This window comes from Choloepus didactylus, chromosome 16, assembly GCF_015220235.1.
Source record: "Choloepus didactylus isolate mChoDid1 chromosome 16, mChoDid1.pri, whole genome shotgun sequence".
Taxonomy (NCBI): domain Eukaryota; kingdom Metazoa; phylum Chordata; class Mammalia; order Pilosa; family Megalonychidae; genus Choloepus; species Choloepus didactylus.
In genome coordinates this window covers 16,651,346-16,671,005 of record NC_051322.1, presented here as the reverse complement: position 1 = coordinate 16,671,005, position 19,660 = coordinate 16,651,346, and the positions used below count along the sequence as shown (strand labels likewise).

Below are 19,660 nucleotides of genomic sequence, written 5' to 3'. Positions count from 1 at the left end.
ATTTAATTTTGTAATCATAAAATGACATCAGTCATTAAATAAAACTCATGGCTCTAAATGCTTAATTGAAGTTTTCTACACCTCTTGGGTCACTGTGCTGAGCCAGGGAAGCAGCCTGCCTTGCAGTGCACACGTCAGCTGGCACAGTCTCTGGCCTTTGGTATAAATACATTGTCCCTTCACAATGGAAGGAGAAAATGAGCTGTGCTGCCAAGTCCTGGGAAGGCAGGGGAGGAGCAAGCACCCTGCACGGAGTGCGGTGTCCATCCGTCCATCCATGCGTTGCCGGCACAGCTCTGGGCTCGCCAAGCAGCACTTTGAGCAACCTGATGACAAAGTAGAGATCCAAGCACTGAATGTCAATCTTCTTTGAAGCGACCTTTTGCAACCGGTCTCAGAAAGTCTAGGGAAAAGTATTGAGTTGGAACCAAAGGAAACGGGAGGTAAGAGGTGCCATGTGTGAAAGGGCAGGAGGGGGTGGTAGAAGGAAAGCTGTGTGGCCCTTGCTCCAGTCACTCTTACTTACTGAGTGAGGTTTTGATGTTTCTAGTACTGCAGAGATCCCTTCCTGTCACCAATCTTTACTTCTGGCTTAAGTGGGGATTTGAAAGAAGACGGAATTGAGGCTGAATGAGTAATCTGTAAACGCCTATGGGAAATGGTACCAAAATTCAGACCCTCTTTTAATAAGTTTTGTCTCACTGTGATAAATTAGACAGAGAGGTGCTGGGTAAGGAATTAGAAAAATTGTTTCTGTTCTGAATTTGATGTTTTCAAGCTATGTGAACTTTAGCAAGTCACATGACCCCTCTGGGTCTTACCTCAGTTTTCCCATTTGCATAGTAAGTTTTGGGACCTGATAATTTCCTTCCCAAATCTGTGACTGCTCTTTGAGTTATATCCATATTCCCTATAAGATCAGTGGAAGCTAACATTTGTTGAATCACTTTTCTATTATATTAATTTATATTAATTATCGAATTTAACATACAACCTTGTAAGGTATCGCTGTTATCCCTGTTTTATAAACATAGGTTCAGAGAATTCAAAATAGTTACTCAAACGAATACTAAAGGACACAGTTCAATTTAGAACCCAGGTTTGTCTGATTTTAAAACTCTCTGTTACAAAGAGTCATGACTGGCCATTTCAACTACCTGAGCCCTCATTAGCGCAAGCATCCTCCATGGGTTGTGTGGGTGTGGTGAGAACTTTCTGGTATAACCAGAGAATGGTTTTTAATTGTTAGGTGACCATGTGAGCTACCAGGAGGCAGGGCTTCCCAAAGACCTGAATAAGCAGGGGAAAACCAACTGGTCAGCATCTCGTAAACTCTCAGACACAGGGCCTTGCCCTCCATCTGTTTCCATTGTCTTGTGAATGTGAACCTCCTCTGACTCCATCTTCCCCCGACTCCCAAATCCATTCCCACCTAGTTGTTACATGACAACCAGGCAACAGAGACACACTGGTGTCTTAGCAGCTTTTATTTCCATGTTGATGGGGAAAGCAGGTAATAAAGCTTCTGATCCCTGTGACAAGTCAGCCAGGCAGCCAGCCACAGGATTTCAGCTTGCTATGCTCTGTGGAGGAATTCCATAGGCTGCTTTATTGGAACCACACCTCTAGTCTGGGAAACGTTGCTGCCAGGCCTCCGGATGTTGGCAAGGCACGATGTTGATTAAATCCTTCAGAAGAAAGTATTATGACAGATTTTCTGATTTTCCAATCAGCATTAGATAAAGAATCAATGCATTGAGTTGTAATAACTCCAGTAAAGAGTAAAGCACACACACACACACACACACACACACACACACACTTGCTCTGGCTGGTGACTATGCACACACCATTTATTTTGGCCATTTTCAGTAATGACATATAGATATTTTTACAACTTCATAGATTTCTATGAAGTATGGAGTTTTATGTGTTTTTGTGAAAGTTGAAAGAATTTAAACTCAACCTGAGTTAGCTAGCTTTACTGTCTAAATCCCCCAAATCCCTGATCATAGATTAGTATTTCAATGACCTCTAATAGATTGGATTTTACAAGATGATCTTCTAAAATCTCAAGTGTTATAAGTAAACACCATAAGAGAAAGAGACAAGGAATGTCCTATCAGGAGGAAAAGGAAATGTGAATCTTCTTAGAGAAAAAAATATATATGTATGTAACCATACCCAGAAAACTCACCTGGGTATTCCTGAATGAGTGGCACTGTATTCCAAGTCATCTATTTTGAAGAAAAGTGGACTGGCCCTAGAACTCAAGAACACGTCTTAATTTATCAAATTTTAGTTTCTCTATATAAAATAATGATGATGTTGTAGCTGATGATGATGATGTTGATGCCTGAGCTGGATCCCCGGGACACACACGCTGAGACAAAGTGCTCTGGAGCTGGAATAATCCTCCAGAATTATCCACCCCTGAGGCAAAGCTGCCTTTATTTTCTACCCTGACTGGCTATGAGCGTGGCTGCCCCTGGCACAGCAGTTCTTGGCCAGTACAATTCCCAGTGAGGGTCTAAGAGCCGGTGAGTCTCTCTGAGAGCCTTCATCCTGAAGGAGGATCCCAGTGGCACAGCACAGCATTCCCACCGATATCCACCTCTTGGGTCTGTGATGGGAAGTAAATGAGGAATGCGTGAGGAAGCTCCTGCCTCAGAGCAGGTGTTCTGTACATTTTTTTTTTTCTCCTGGAGGCAGGACAAGCTGACTTGAGCCTTCAAGGCAAACCAGTTAGGAAACTGGATTTTTCTGGGTTCCTCTGAGGTACTCCATTCGCATAAACAGCAGACACTGGGAGAAATCATAGTAATTCTAACATCTCAGTGGAAGCGCCCGGAGGTATCTGTAGTGCTCTATAAGATAGCAGCACAACCACCAGAAACACAGACTCGCAGGCTCCTGTACCCAAAATGCTGACCTGGTCTCCTAAGCAGGGCCAGGACTAGGGTGAGACAAACAGGGCTCTGGGGTGCAATGTTTAAGGAGGTGCTCTCTCAGGGTTGCTCAAATGCACAGTCAACACGCTCGAGTGAGGATCTCCTCAACGTTTATACCCTAGGGTCTTGCTTCTTCCTAGGCCCAGCACTATCCTAAGAGGCTGGTTCTTCAAAGCAGCCAGCCACAGGGAGAGGAGATGCAGAACATGGCACCACAGACCATGGCCTCCATCATTCACCTGGCTCTGAATTCAATGCCAGGCACCAGGTAGAAGCAGAGATGCAGATGATTCTGAGTTATCCCCAGATCTAAGCACAGAGCTTTTCGCAAAGGAGGATTTAGGGAAGGAAAGAAGGGAGGGAGGGAGGGAAGGAAGAAAGGAAGATGATAGGAAGAAGGGAGGGAGGGAGGGAGGAAGGAAAGAAGGAAGTGTTAGGTTTAGGCCCTGGGCCCTCACCGCACCCCTGCCCTTAGGAAATCTGCAAGTTTGCAATAAACTCCCCTGCTCCAGTTTGCCAGTGCTGCCCTTAAGCAAAATACATGAAGTGGTTTGGCTTTTATAAAGGGGGTTTATTTGGTTACACAGTTACAGTCTGAACACCATAAAGTGTCCAAGGTAATGAATGTATCAACAATCGGGCACCTTCACTGGAGGATGGCCAATGGCGTCCGGAAATCCTCTGTTAGCTGGGAAGGCACGTGGCTGGTGTCTGTTCCAGAGTTCTGGTTTCAAAATGGCTTTCTCCCATGACGTTCCTCTCTAGGCTGCAGCTCCTCTTCAAAATGTCACTCTCAGTTGCTCTTGGGGCATTTGTCCTATCTTAGCTTCTCAGGAGCAAAAGTCTGCTTTCAAAGGCCATCTCCAAAATGTCTCTGTAAACTGCAGTTCCACTCTCAGCTCCTGTGCATAATTCAAAGTGTCCTTCTTGGCTGTAGCAATCTTGCTCCTTCTGACTGAGCTTATATTGTGCTCTAGTAAACTAATCAAGGCCCACGCTGAATGACTGGGGCCACACATCCATGGAAACTATCCAATCAGAGTTATCACCTACAGTTGGGTGGGGCGCATCTCCGCGGAAGCACTCAATCATAGAATTACAATCTAATCAACACTAATGCATCTGCCCACACAAGAGTCCATCAAAGATAATGGCATATTTTGGGGACATAATACATTCAAACCAGCGCGCGCGCGCACACACACACACACACACACACACACATCCGCCCTAGGAACCCTGCACATCTGCAATAAGCCACCACTCCTGCCCTCAGGAATTCTGCAAGCTTGTGATAATATTTAAAATTTTAAGCTTTCCCACTCCCCAGTCCCCTCTCCCCAAGCTCCCGCTTTCACACCAGCCAATGGAAACCTGCCAGCTACCCCCCTTCCCAAAGTAGGCACTGAGAGACTGCCAACCTAGACCTGCCAGCCTCTCCACCCCTGGACAAAGAGCTCCCTGCTAAGCATCCTTTATAAGCCCTACTGTTCCCCTAGTTTGGGGCTGTTGCCATCTCAGGCTTCAGCCCACCTGCGCGTGGCTGGACATTAAAGCTCCTTTTGATGGCGTTTTCGTCTCTTCTCTTTCCAATCGAAAAGCCTAACAGAAAGGTCTTTTCGTGCTGGAATTTCCTTCTTACATGACTTTGGCTCACTCCTCAAGAAGCTCAACTCTTCTACAATCTTGTGTGTTTGTGAGCAGCCACCTGAGGGAGACAATTCATGGCAACCCTAGAACAGGGAATTCTGCTTCTCAGTAAATATTTGAGTGCAAATTTTCAAAGAAAAAAGTGTAATAAGAATTTGTAGGACTCTAGCTTGCTTCATTGTATTTCTTTTACCCTCTTAAAAATATATAATAAGCAATACTCTCCATTATAGACACTGATGATACTGCCAACCCACTGTAAAGAAAGTTGCACTTTGAGATGTTTTTCCAGTTGTAGGAGTGGATTTTGCTGGTGTGTCTTTCCTCTCTTGCCAGACTGTTTTGTGCATTTGCCTATTGGATTCAAAACATACTTTGTCCTTTTTTTCATTTCTTTAATCAAGTGAATTAACCTAACTAACAACACCAAAAATAATAATAATGATAACCCCTGCTGTACTTGCCTACTATAGGCAGACATTGTCCTGGGCACATACAAACATTGTTCAATTTAATCCTCACAATAATCCTATCAGGAAGCTCTTGTTTAAACACTTTTGCAGGAGAGGAAACAGAGGCCAGGAATCATAAAATTAGAATGTAGCAGAGTTGGAAATGCATTTGATTCCAAAATTTGTGCTCTTTTTTCTTTCTTTCAATAAAGCACCTCCTTGAGCATTTAGGTTTCACAAAATAGGAGTAAACCTTGCCTTAGTTTGAAATAAACTGCTAGCTAGTGATGTTTTGACTTACGTTTTTTTTGTTGTTGATGTTTGCCTTTGTTTTCCAGACATTGGATAGAGAAATGGGCTCACTCAGTGCAGCAAATGCCCAGTTTTGCTTTGACATCTTTAAGGAAATGAGCTGTGATCACATGACTGAGAATATCTTCTATTCTCCCTTGGGTCTCCTGTCCATCCTGGCTGTGGTGTTCCTGGGAGCCAGAGGTGACAGTGCATCTCAGATGGAGAAGGTATGTCACAGGTGCACTTACAGCCATGTCTAGAAGACAATCAACTGACAATTTCAAACACCATCTTGTTATGGAGATTTTATACACACCTACTCTGTAATCATGAGAGAATGCACACCTTTCCTTAAGGTTACTTACGAATTTGCCTCTTTCAAAAAGGGTGCAAAAGATAAGAGTTCACATTGCTCTCCTTGAGAGGCAGGGGAGAAGGGGCACAGCAGAGGCCTGAGCAGGGAGAAACATTCGTGAGGCCTACCTGGCCCACAGCAAAACTGGGAGCCCCCATCTACACCCTGCCTGTCTTCAGTCTTAGCTTCCCGGGACCTTTTTGCAGTGGTGAGCAGTCCCATAGTGGTTCCCCAGCTCAGGACCTTCTAACATCCTCCTGGATGACACTCACTCCTTATGTGTTCTGTTTTCTGGAAACACAATCCGTTGCTCAGTGAAGTGAACATAATGTGCTTTAAGATACACATGGATAACTCAGATCAGATAATGAGGATGAAGTCTAGAGTTCGGGATTGTGCTACATTGTGTGCCATGAATAGTAAAAGCCCAGTGCCTCCAGCACCCAGCACTTAGAGGTTTTCAAAAACTATGTTGACTGGTGACTAAATAGCAGTGGATTGAATAAATGAATGATATAGATCACATAAGGGACATTTCACAAGGCTTCTACTCTCGAGGGGCTTATAATCTAAGGAAAGAGTTTTTGACCTGCGTGATTATGTTTCCAAGGGGATCATCACTGCTTTAACTTAGCCAAGAATTTTGGGTGAGTGGAAGAATTATTTCTGGGTAGGGATAATTCAACATGCCCAAATTGTCTCTCAGTTTATTTTTGGTAGTGGTGGGAGTGGGGTGGGAGGTGATTAACTAGTGGAATAAGGTTTCTCTTGATTCAGGATTTAAATTGGAAATGAATTTGAAAATGTGGAATCCAATTCCGAATTTAATAATATATATTGTTAAACTGTAAATTTTATTGAGATATATTCACATACCACATAATCCATCCAAGGTATACAATCAATGTCTTAGTGTCATCGCCTAATTGTGCAATCGTTATCACACTCAATTTTAGATCATTTTCATTACTCCAAAAAGAAAAGTAACAAATAAACATAAAAGAAGAAAACCTCATACCCCTTAACCTCCCCCCGCTCAATTATTGACCCCTAGTATTGGTGTGGTACATTTGTTATTGTTGATGAAAGAATATTAAGATATTACTGCCAACTGTAGTCCATAGTTTGCAATAGGTAATTTTCCCCCTTATACCACTCTATTATTAACTCTTTGTACAAGTTTCATACATTTGAACTAGTTCATGAAATAACTTTATAATATTTTTAAACACAAGAAAAACTAAACATAAAAGCTCTTGTGTTCAATCTCATGCATTGGGGAAATAAAGTCCTTAGTGTCTTCCCCATAAAAAGTGCTCAATAAATACATGCTTGTGGAGGTGGAGACATAGTTGAGAATGAGGAAGCTGGGGGAAACTTTACAGGTCATCCTGGAATGAGGACATGTAGAGTGCCCCTTCCCTCTCTCTTCCTTCTAAGTGAGAGGAGCGGGCTGGCTGGTGGCTCCATCTTCACGAGCTCACGCTTCAGGTAATACAACAGTAGACAGCATGGCCCCTGTGCTGAGGGCAGAGTGAGCAGAGAGACCCAGGAGTGGCAATTCTTGGTCTTTTCTGACAACCAAGCAGTGTGAGTTAGAAGAGAACCAAAGAACTGATTTTCTCCTTACTGCTTCCAGTACAGAATGGAGGAAAGTCCTTCATCTTTTCAGCCTCTTAATGCTGCTCTCCTATGACGCTCTTCAATAATGTGCTTTCTTTTGATGAGGAGGATGAGGGAAGCAAAGCCAGTGGGGCACTGTTCACTCAGTGCCCTTGAATTATGGAGCAGTGTATGTCCTCTCATATAAGAGACTATGAGGCAATCTCAGAGCTGGAAAAAGTCATGAAATTCCAGCTCTCCACTCTGTGCTTGAATCTCATCCATAATACAGATGTTCAGTCTGTTGAAAGTCTTAAATAAGGCAGAAGTTGATGTGAGGTAACTTAGCAACAAATTTTCAGATAGCTTTAAATTATAGACAGTTCTTCTTTGCCAGGAGCTTTAAGACTACCTGTCCATCACTGTTGCTCCTTTGTCATTTTCCAAACCTTAAAAACAACAGAAAAATAAATAAACCCTCTTCAGTATGTATTTTAAGAGTATTATAATGTCTGTTCTCTATCCACTGCCTCTTCATCCTATTTCTGCTCTCAGAGACCATAAAATAATATGTTAAAACCACTCACCCTTTAAATATTTGAGAAGAGTTTTATTTTAGCTGTTCTCTGATGGGGGCCTCAGGAAATTAAGGTTATATCTTAACTAAGTCAATAAGTTGCATTGTGTCCTGGAAGAAATAATAGAAGCTACTGGAATCTCTAAGGGATACTGTAAATCAGATATTTGTGAAAGTAATTTGAAAAAAAACAATCCATTATATGAATTCAGAAAATTATCTTTGTATGCTCAATGAGTTACCAATGATACTAACTGCCTGCAGATGTTATGGAGAGTCATTCATTTATCCACATACCCATTCATTCTTTATTCCACAGTATTTATGGGGTTTCTGCTATGTTTCACAACTGGTAATGCAGAGATGAGCAAAATTAAATGACAATACAAAAGACAAAATGAATTGATTTTAAAATACATTTTAAAATGTTCAGCTTACATTCTACCACAAGGATGAGAAAGGTAAATCTACATATATGTAAGTTAATATCTACACCCCATCTATAACCCTAACTCTCAGATTCCTACCCAGGAGCACTGAAAAGATTTTGTGCTTCAAACTCACCTTTCCTCTTTGAAATAACAGTATCTTTTTTTTTTTTTTTTTTTTAATGAGGAGCAAAACTCAGAAACAGGTAAGAGAAAGGGGGGATGAATAATAAGAAGTTCATAAAAATGTAAAGAGCATAACATTCATAGCAAGTAAACAGTTTGCTATGTCACCTTCTGGTCTTTTGGAGTAGCCTTTGCATACCCTTTGAAAATACTTTTGTGTTTCTCATTGTAGGTTCTCCACTTGAACACATTAAAAAGGACTGCAGATTCTTCAAACACAAAGGTAGCTAAAGAGCTCCTGCTTTCCTTTTTCCCTTCTCTTATGGCAGTCCATCATAAGGGGTACAGGTTAAAGAAAATGGAGTATTTATTACAGAGCTTCTTTGACTCTATAAAAGAGATACATAGTCACACTCCTGCTTAAAAGGCATTCATGCTTTGACATTTGGAAACAAGGGGAGCCAAAATGATGAATGTCAAAACATTGAGCTAAAGATAATTAATTAGTCTTTAGGAAGTAGTCTTCCTTCCTTGAGCAGAAGTACAGAAGAGAAGTTATTCTCAAGGAGATCTTATCATGGAACCCCCAAAGCTCTCCAGAGAGATGAACCACACACAGCACTTCAAACAGTGCCTAGAGCATATGGAGTGTTCAAAGATATGAGCTGTGCTTTGTCTTTTATTGAAGAAAAAATAAATGGGAATGTTCATCGTAGACTCACAAATATACTATTTTTTTAAAATGTATCTCTATAAGGGTGGATTCTCTTTACAAGTTTTATTGTTGTGTTTTTCCGAGTTGGTAATTTTTAGGGAAAGTAAGTAACGTCTGCCTTCACTTGTCTCAGGCGGTCCGTAGCTTCCTAGATGTGGCCTTACCCACTGTTACCTCTGATGGGACTACCAAGACCAGAATTTATCACCCAGAATTCTTATTTATGACAAAATGTAGCAAGTGTATTTTTTTCCTGATACCAACTGTATTAAAAATAATATGTCAGCCTTGTGTGCTCTGGGCCCGTTGTTCCCACAATGGCTGTTGAAGGAGACAGGGCAAGTTCTGACTAGAGCTGAGTTACTCCTGACACCTGTGAATCCGTGCATGATAACTTGCCCTCGTGGCTATTCTCCAACAGCGATCAGATTGTCAGACTACCCATTTTGGTGAAGGGTAAGTGTTTCAGCATGTACAAATGGTGGAATGAGTGGTTTTTTATTTTTTATTTTTCTGAAATAGCATGTCTTAATGAAAACTGAGGAACCTGTTGTCTAACTTCAGTTGATTTGTGTTGATAGGTAGTAGGTGTCATAACCCCTATTTTCAAGTATTTTCTAACTGCATCTTAGTGTGAACAAGATACAGGAGTCCATTCACACATTCGAGCAGTTCTCTCTGAAATCAGCAAGTCTAGCGGCAGCCAAGTCCACATGGCAAGTGGAATGTTTGCAGAGGCAGCCCATGTCTTTCTCCCGGTGAGTTGAAATAAAATGTATTTCCCTAAGTAAAGCACAAGACTTTCCTTTCTATCTTTATTCTATTTTAGCATTGTGTGTGCTATCGAAACTGTAGAGAAATATAAAAGATATATTAAATATATATATATATAGATGTGTTATATATAGAATATAAAATATAGGGTATATTGGGTGTAGAAAAATACAAAAGAGTTTAGGATTCTAAGTTGCAGATGCTATTTTGTAATAAATTCAATCATGATTCAGAAGGGCCTGGTTGAAGCATAACAAGCACAAAGTATTTTACATACTTTATGATTAAAACCAGTGACAACACTGATAAGATTTTGACATCAGTAGTAAAAGGGAAATTGATATCTTGAAACTCCAGACTGAGGATTCTAATTATCTTAAGTCTGATTATTTTAATTATGCAGTTATGGGTGTAACGTACACTATCTGAGGCTGGCAATAAAAAAGTGTCCTTGTCATTGAAATGACATCCTCTAGTTTGTTTTACTTAAATGTTTGCCTCAGACATGACAAAGATATTTATTTTTATTAATTGGGCTTAGTCCTGATTAATGGTGTTTTATAGATGTCTTCCTCCATTTACATGTATGGTCTAAATGCATTCAACTCAAAATTTACTTATGTCTCTTCTTTGTCTTCTGCTGACATTATAGAAATATTTAGACTGTATTGAGCAATTATACGCACTGAAATCGGAAAATATAGACTTTAAAAACAATATAGAAGAAGCCAGAATGCAGATTAACTCATGGGTTGAAAACAAGACAAAAGGTAAGAAGACACCCAGGGCTGCTTCTCCTCCCCCTCCCCCACCCCCTCCCCCTCCTCTTTCTTCCTCTTCTTTTTTTGAGGCATCATTTAGATTGAGTGATGTGCTCAGCTCTTCAGTAAATCCGATCAGTTTGGACAAATCCATTTCATGATGCAGAACATTTCCATCACCCCAGAAAGTAGCTCCATGCTCTCTCCTGATCAACCACCTCCAAGCAGCCACAACTCAGATTTCTATTATCATAGGTTCATTTTGCCTGTTTTAAAATTTCAAATACATGGAATATGATAGTATGCATTTTTTGTGTGCCCTGCTTTTTTCACTCTGTTTCCAAATTTCTTCTGCTTGGCCTTACCTTAAATAATAGAAACTTTGATGATCCTACTTAAAAATGAGCTCACATCCAGAGGTTAGGACTTGAACATGTCGTGATGACAGACATGATCCAATCCATAAAAGAGGCTGTAAACCTTTTTCATTTAGTCATTTTAGTAAGTGTGCAGTGGTATCTCCTGTGGTTTTAATTTGTATTTCCCTGATGACTGATGACATTGAGCATCTTATTGTCATTCATACATTTTTATTTGTGAAGTGTCTGTTCAAATCATTTGCCCATTTTTAAATTGGGTTCTTTTCTTTGTATTATGGAGTTGCAGGAATTCTTTACATATTCTGGACACAAATATTTTGTCAGCTACGTATGTTGTAAATATTTTATCCCAGTCTGTGTCTTGCTTATTTATTTTCTTGATGGTATTTTTAATGAACAGTTTTTAATTTTAATGAAGTCCAATTTATCCATTTTTTTTAATGTTCATGATTTCTATATAGTCTCTAAGAAATTTTGCTTACCCCAAGGTCACAAAAATATTCTCCTTTTTTTTCTTCTATTCAATGTTTCGGCTTTTCATTTAGATCTATTATCTGTCTAGGATTAACTTCCATGTGGAGTGTGAGAGATTGGAGTTTCTTTCTCCCCCGGCATATAGATAATCAGTTGTATCAGCACCATTTGTGGAGATCCAATGGCTTTTTCATATTCATAAAGAGAAAATTCAAAACATCTCATTAATTTTATTCATGAGAAAATTTATGTTTACTCTTGAGAAGTGTGGAGGCATGAAGAAAAGACAATCTTTCTTCTGCAACTTTCTGTTATCCCTTTTGCCTGGTGTTGCTAGAAAATCATTTTCAGCTGAGAGTGGCAATCTGCAAAACCACCCATGCAAATAGTCATTGTTTTCAGCACTGAGCGGTACCGAGAGAAGAGTCAAAGGAAAGTTGAACATTAATGGTTAATATGCTAGTAACTATAAACCACTTCCTAACTGGGTTCCTTATTCAAGTTATTTAAATCAATCCAGTTTCTTAACTTCAACAGGATACTTAACTTTTAAGACTCCTTTCCCTATCTGTAGAGTAGTAATAGCAATTACTTATATGCCATTTACCGGACATCATATGCTATTCCAAGTGTTTTACATCTATCATCTCATTTAATGTACCCAAAAAGATGATAACTTATTATCCTCATTTTACAGATGAAACAACTGAGCCTAGAAAGTTTTAATAGCTCAATCAAGTTCACACACTCATCAATTGTAGAGCATAAATATTAGCTCCAGATTTCATGCTTTTAATACTAGGCCATCTGATTCAAGGGTTTGATGCAGATGAAATCACGTACTTTCTCACTCACGGAAAGTCCCACCATATCAACTGGCTGAGAGCTAATTCATTTTTTTTTAAATAACTGCATAAAATTTATGGTGTAGATAGATGATAACTTATCGAGCTATACTAAAATGTTTTCATTAGTATCAGCCATGCTGGAATAACATACTTTATAGATATATAGATTTTTTTATCAACTTCCTTATATATACTAACTTTATATATATATATCTTTTTCATAGACATTCATATATATACAATCCTTTCGCATTGGTGTAATCTGTTGGCTAGATTCTCAGGAGTGAGATTGCTAGTCAAAGCGTATTTATATAATTTAAATAACAATTGTAGTATTCATTTTGAAAAGGGCTTCAGTAATTTTTCAGTGGAAATGTATATATAAAAACTATGGTTTGTCTTGCATCCTGATTATAAAACGTTACCTTATATTTAACTTTTTCACTCTTCTGAAAATGTAAAGTAATATCCCATTATTATTTTCATTCGCATTTCACAGACTACTGGAGAATATGAGTGTATTTCCATATGATAATTAGTCTTTCAAATTTGCTTTTCTGTGCATTGTCTGTTCATTTCCTCTTTCCATTTTTCTATTGTGTTTAATCCCATCCTTAAAAATTTGTCAGAACTCATTGCATATTATATTGACTTTTGTCCTATGCCTTGCAAATATGTTTATAAATATGTTATTTTCTATTAATTTTAAGTTCTTTTTGTCACATACATTTTAAAATTTTATAGTCAAACGTGACCATCTCTGCTTCTATAGCTTGTAGGTGTCCAGAATTGTTGAAGAAGGTCTTTCTCATGCTAAGAGCACATATATAAAATGTACATGTAAGAAAATACACTAGATTTTCTCAGAAGATCTCCATTGTCCTTTCTTTTACATTTGATTTTTTGCCCCATCTGGAATCCAAATTATTGTTAGTGCAAGAATTTTGCCAAAGTAGAATAACAAAGAATATTAACAGTATAACATTTATTAACGGTATAAAACAAGAAAATTTCATCAACAATTTTATACATTGCCATAAAGTAGGCAGATATGCTCTGCACCCAGTTTGTTTTTTTTCTGCACCCTGCATTCTTCATCTATCAAAGAATTGTAAATACTTTACATATTTGCTTGAAGGTCTTTTTGGCTCATCTGAGGATACTGAATGTCAGTTACTACTTTTGGATTATGCCAGTTCAAAAGTAGATGTAAAACAAAACCAATCCAGTGAAAATAGTTCATATTCTATGGGTGATCACATGATTCTCAGATATGCTCTCTCTATGTTTCCCTTCCCAAAGGTGAAATCAAGGACCTCTTATCACCCAGCAGTCTCGCATCTTCTGATCAGCTGGTGCTGGTCAATGCTGTCTCCTTCAAAGGGATCTGGAAACATGCATTTCAGAAAGACCAAACCAAACCAATGACTTTTCGGTTGGATGAGGTAGGTTCATGTCTTAACTTCTTTTTCTCTTGAAGATAATCCTCAAAATTGATGTCCTTAAAATATGTTAAATTATTTCTGGCCCCAGGTAGACAAATTAATTTCCAAGTGACCTGCCTAGCTACATACTCAACAAAGAGCAGAATTAGATTGACAAGACGTTTGTTTTGTTGTGGGGCCTTTCTTTTAAATTCTCCATAGTATTTTCACCATGTGTGAAAACAGAAATGCTATCTTTTTGCCATATTGTCTTTAATTAAACATTTTTACAAAATACAGACTTTGAAAGGGTTTAAAGTAGATTCAGGGTTGGGCTAGGCTTAAATCATTATGAAGCTATTACTTATTGCAAACAGGAAATGAAGTCAGATGATGGGGAATAACCAAAATAGACACTGGTGGGACTAACAGGCAGGCCATTTGTAAAATGTGTGTGATCTCCTTAAGTAGCAAAAGGTATTGGTTTCCTAGGGGTCCCAGAACAAATTGCCACAAATGGGTGGCTTAAAACTACAGCAATATATTATTTCACAGTTCAGAAGGGTAGAAGTCTGAAATCGAGGTATTGATGGAGTTGGTTCCTTCTGGAGGCTCTGAGGGAGAACCTGCTCTATGTCTCTCTCTCTCTGCTTCTGGTAACTGCCAGAAATTCCTGGCATTCCTTGGCTTGTAGACACGCTCCTCCAATCCCCGTCTCCATCTCCACGTGGCAGCCTCTTCCCTGTCTCTTCTTAAGAGGACACCAGTCATTGGATTCTGGACCCACTGTAGCCCAGTATGCCCACATCTTAACCAATCACATCTCAAAGACCCTCCTTCCAAATGAAGTCACATTCTGAGGTCCCAGGTGGATGTCAATTCTGGGGAGAAGGCTAGTCAACCAAGTACACAAGGCGAAACTTGTGAACCAGAATCAAAGTCAAAATAAAAGGTTCGAGGCCTTCCGCCCTTCCACAACCTCAGTCTTCCCAACTTCTTTTCTTAGTGTCCCAAAGTGTCCTAAATAAAAGGCTGCAACCAAAATAAGACATGCTATTTAATAAAAAAGTATGGTTCTGGGTATGATAGTAAAGTTCCTCTGCTATCGAAGGTATTTACTCTAGCCCATCAAGAAATGATTGAAATGATAGATAAATTTAAAATTTGTTATGGTCAATTATAAAAATAAAGAGTTTTTATATTGCTGAATAAATACTTTTCACGTAAAATAAATGGTAAATGGCTTTAAGGAGAAACATAATCTTCCAGCCAAATACACTGCTCAGTATCTACTGATATCCTTGCAAAGAAAATTGCCATCAGATTTTGAGGTCACAAAATAAATAATGAAATCATGTATTTTTCACACCTGTGTTTTTAAAAATTCAGATTCCAGGGCCACTTCCCTAGAGATTCTGGTTCACAAGTAGGGCTTGAGTATTTGTATGTTTACATAGCCTCTCCATGTCATCCCAGGGGTAAGCCCAGTCAGGGGACCACAGTATATGGAAAACAGGGTGAATATTTTAGTAGGATTCATGGAGAGATACCTGAAGGGGTAAGCACATCCCAAAGCAGACAGATTTGCTAGAGGAAACAATTAATCAGATAGACTCTTTATTTCTCAGTAAAATTGGGTCTGTCTGGCTCACAATGGAGCTGCCTGTTACAGACATGGTAAACTCTTACCTGGCATTTCAAAGAGGACAACAAAATATAGTTATGGTCATGAGTAAATTTTCTTCAATTGTTAGCTTCAGCATGTGGGTGTGAACTGCACTTTGCCCTAGCTTGCATTTTTTAATTTCCTTGGCTGCCCTGTAACTCCAAAGATGATTAGAATCAGCTCCATGCTGCAGAACCAGTTCCAGGCTGAGATTAAAAACTGAGATTTTACTTGAGCTGGAGAGATTTCTAAATTATGTTCCTGAAAGGACCTATTTGAACTTGAAAAATGGTTATCTTGATAAGATCTTATGGTGTGCATATTTCTCAGCCCTTTAAAGTGAGTTAAGTGCTTCTGGGCATCAAAAATGTACTCTGAATAAAAATGATGTATCAGGAGAGTTAAACACTTTGTACTTCAGAAGCTACTTTGTTTAGTCTCTTCTTCCCTTTAAATCATCATAATAATGATCAGCCACAGATGTTTCATGAATTTTTGTCACCCAAGTGGATAATCTTTGAGAATGGATGACAATGTAAATTTTTCTTGCCTTAAATGAAAAAATAAAACAGGGGTTGGCCTTGTCACCTCACTTCTTTTACTTTTGCAGTCCCGGAGCAAATCTGTGCAGATGATGCAGCTGCAGGGTCACTTTAAACTGGGCTCCTTCGAGGAACCCCGGGTCCGGATCCTTGAGATGCCCGACGCAGACGGTCATCTGAGTATGAACATCATCCTGCCCAGTGAGGACACCGGCCTGGGTCAGGTAGACCACTGCACCTTTGCAACCAGAGCCTCGAGAGAAAAACCCTGTGCTTGAGAAGTTTAAAGCCTGAGGACTTAAAAAATAACCACTTATGTTACGGCTTAACTAGTGTATGCTTATTTAAAAAATCAACTAGAATCCCCAAGACAAAGTTATGTCAATGCCCAAACACTAGGATAGATTGCTTGTAATTGTCAAAGTTTTCAGTTTTTAAAGCACAGTCCCATGCATTTTTCTCTTCCAGTCCTCACAGGGTTTGGTTGTTGTTGTTGATTTACATGTACTTTTTACATATTACGTATTAATACCTCTTTTGAATCTGCCGCCAACCAACTAACTCTATTTCCACCAACACCCAATAGGTATACTTGATGCTCAATCTGTTCTCTTTGCGATTTTTCTGGCTCTTTCCTCTGTGTCCCATGGACTCCCCTGTTTCACATTGTGTGTTCTTACTCTGGGCATTGGTATGGATCTAACAAATCCCCAGCAAGTTTCCTTAGATCCCCATTTCTCCTCCTTTTACTCCAGTGTCTTTCAGACTTGTCTGAGTCCAGCTCTGCTCCCGCTGCTTGTCTCCTGCTGAAGATGTCTTCTCCTCCCCTTCACCCTTTCTTCATCCTTGGTGGCCAAAATCCTCACTAATCCAGTGAGGCAAATGGGCTCTGGTAGCCCGTTTGACAGGGGAGGGAACCTGTAGACCAAACCATTATACAATTTGCTCAAGATTTCATAGCAAATTAGGTACATGCCATCATTAAAACCTGTTTCTCAGGTCTCTTTAGCCACTCCAGTATTAAAATGCTTGCTCAGATTCTTTAAGGCATGTGGCTGAAAATTAAAATCACAGCTCTTACATATAAATAAGTTCATTTATAAATAAGCAAATAAACAAAGTAGAAACAATACAATTTCAATAGTCTGTGAAGAAAAATAAAAGGAGATGGGATGGAAAGTGATATGATTGGGGGGCCTGAATTTTACCAACGTTAATCAAGGAAAACCTCTCTGATAAAGTGAGATTTAAGTTATTTTTACTAATAATAATTATTAATGTTAGATATCATTATTATTATTTAGGCTTCCTTTCTCCTGGCTAAACAGTAGAAGCACACTAAATTAGTAGGTGGCAGAATTGGAATCTGACCATTAGTTTGCCACAAACTCTTTGTGGGACTGTGTAGTCATTTAACCTCACCAGACCTCAGTTATTTTATCCCTACAATGAAGGGGCTAAAACAAATGATTTCTAGGGTAATTTTTAGTTCTTAAATTTTATGATCTTATGAAAGAAAGGTCAATGAAACGCCATCCTTCTAACATGGCCTACATGATTACACGTTCAACACTTGTGGCTGCACTTTACTCGACTTGGGTCGTGAAGATGGAATATTATAAAACTCTGTTAAGATCTCTGAAAAGTATGCAAATTCTGAAGTGCAATTATAATGTGATATAATCTCATGAGGGAGGAGTAGAGGTGGAGGGGTCTGGGTCCTTACAGCCACCTCGTTTTCTCTAGTTAGAATGCCTAACAATGATCCTCACTGTGGATGAGGGCAATCTACCACTTAGTGGTTATATGTTGAAGGTCCTTGCTCAGTGGTATACGGCAAATGCTAATTCCATGCTAATTTTTTGTTTTTTTTTTTTTTGGCTTAGGCTTGCACTGGTTGTTGTCAAGAGTGACTACTTCTCAATAGAGTCCATCCCTAACATAATCTAAATGAGTCACTGTCACCTTGAACCTCCTCCCAGTGAAGACAACCAGAATGTGGAGAAACCAGAAGTGACGTCGTTTCAGGAGTGGAAGGAGAGAAGGGCAGTGACTTAGGGAGTGTGGCATCGTATTAAAATATGCGGTTGCCCTCTGAAGAAGGAATGGACTAATTCTGAGTTGTTCCCAGAGTGAGAACTAAAACAAATAGGTGGGAATTACAGGGAAGCACATTTCTGCTCAAAATAGGAATGGCCTTTATTGCAAACTTAGTGGTGCAACCACAGAGCCAGGCTGTTTTACAGAGGAGGTTGCTGGTACAAAATCTTCTCAAGCAGATACTTTTTGGTGTCACAAATGCTGTATGAGGGACTCCTCTAAGGTCTCTTTCAAATGTAGGATTATTTGATTCTAATGATCTAGAAATGCTACTTTAATACAATTTCAATCTCTATGAATATATAATTAGAATGTTGGTTAGAGGTGAAGTAGAAAATTATATTCTTCAGACTAGAATCGTAACGTACATTGTCAGGTGGGAGAAGCTCAGATTTCAGAGATGTCTTTATTTATTATTAATATTGATGTTGTTGATGATGATGATGTTATGACAATGATGATTGGCTTGTTAAAAGTCTCTAAAAGACAATATTAATAATTATTAATTAGCAATAGAAAAGGTTAGGCACCTATATAAGGTGCACAATTATAATATGTAAGTTGTTCAATTTATAGAAAGATCAAGAAAAGGAAGAAAGAAATTTCCCATGGTGGCCTGTTTTTCCCAAGGGAGTCTTAGGTGGTGTGCCAAAGTGTTGTAGATTCCGAGGCTACAGGCTTCCGACTGCACTTCTTGCTCACGGCTGCATTCCCCACTTCCTCTGATGTGTCAGGCACATGCTTACACTCTGCTTTCCAAACTGACAATGAGAGATAGCTTTCCCTATTCACAGCCTCCCCTCTGGCCCTTATAATGTTTCACATTGGCATATTATATTTTCCAAAAAAAAAATTTGTTTGTATTTGGCTTTCTGCTTTCTTTCCCATAGGTTACCAAAGAAATCACTTATGAGAAACTAAAACACTGGGTCAGCTCAGCCAACATGAGAGACACTGCAGTGGATCTGCGCCTGCCCCGGCTCCAGCTTGAAGGGTCCCATGAGGATCTGACTTTGATATTGGCGGCTTTGGGAATGACTGATGTCTTTGACGACTCCATGGCTGACTTATCTGGCATATCCGCAGCAGGAGGCCTCGTAGTCTCCAAGATAATCCATAAGGCCGTGCTGGAGGTCACTGAGGGTGGCTCAGAGTTAGTGCATAACAACCAAACAAGCAAAGTAGAACATCTTGTCCTATTCCAGGTAGACCGTCCTTTCCTCTTCCTTATCCGACACAAGGAAACCGAGATGATTCTTTTCTATGGCAGAGTCACCACCCCTTAAGGAAGGGAATGAATTAATGCTCAGATAACTTCCCGCTTCTTCACAATAGCTAGATTTTAGGAGTTTCTAGAATTCACACAGATTAAAGGGATAAACCAAGATTTCTAGCAATATTTTTTCTTTCAACTGTTCCATGAAAAATTTCTATCCCATCACTCCTTGGTTATATTGGTTAAGCAAGTTATAGCATGTCAAAAAATTTTAGCTGAATTTATTTAAATACTAAGATCAATACTATCTGTTTTCTTAGGCAGT

General features: G+C 39.3%; 1 protein-coding gene across 1 annotated transcript; it reads left to right on the top strand.

Moving 5' to 3' along the window:
- The first annotated feature begins 184 nt into the window (after positions 1 to 184).
- On the top strand, positions 185 to 19,405 carry LOC119511236 (ovalbumin-like). The gene is made up of 8 exons (XM_037805763.1): positions 185 to 337; positions 5,392 to 5,574; positions 8,668 to 8,718; positions 9,783 to 9,908; positions 10,577 to 10,694; positions 13,690 to 13,832; positions 16,088 to 16,243; positions 19,010 to 19,405. The coding sequence occupies exons 1-8, from the start codon at positions 185 to 187 to the stop codon at positions 19,403 to 19,405; spliced, it is 1,326 nt and encodes a 441-aa protein (XP_037661691.1).
- The last annotated feature ends 255 nt before the right edge of the window (positions 19,406 to 19,660 follow it).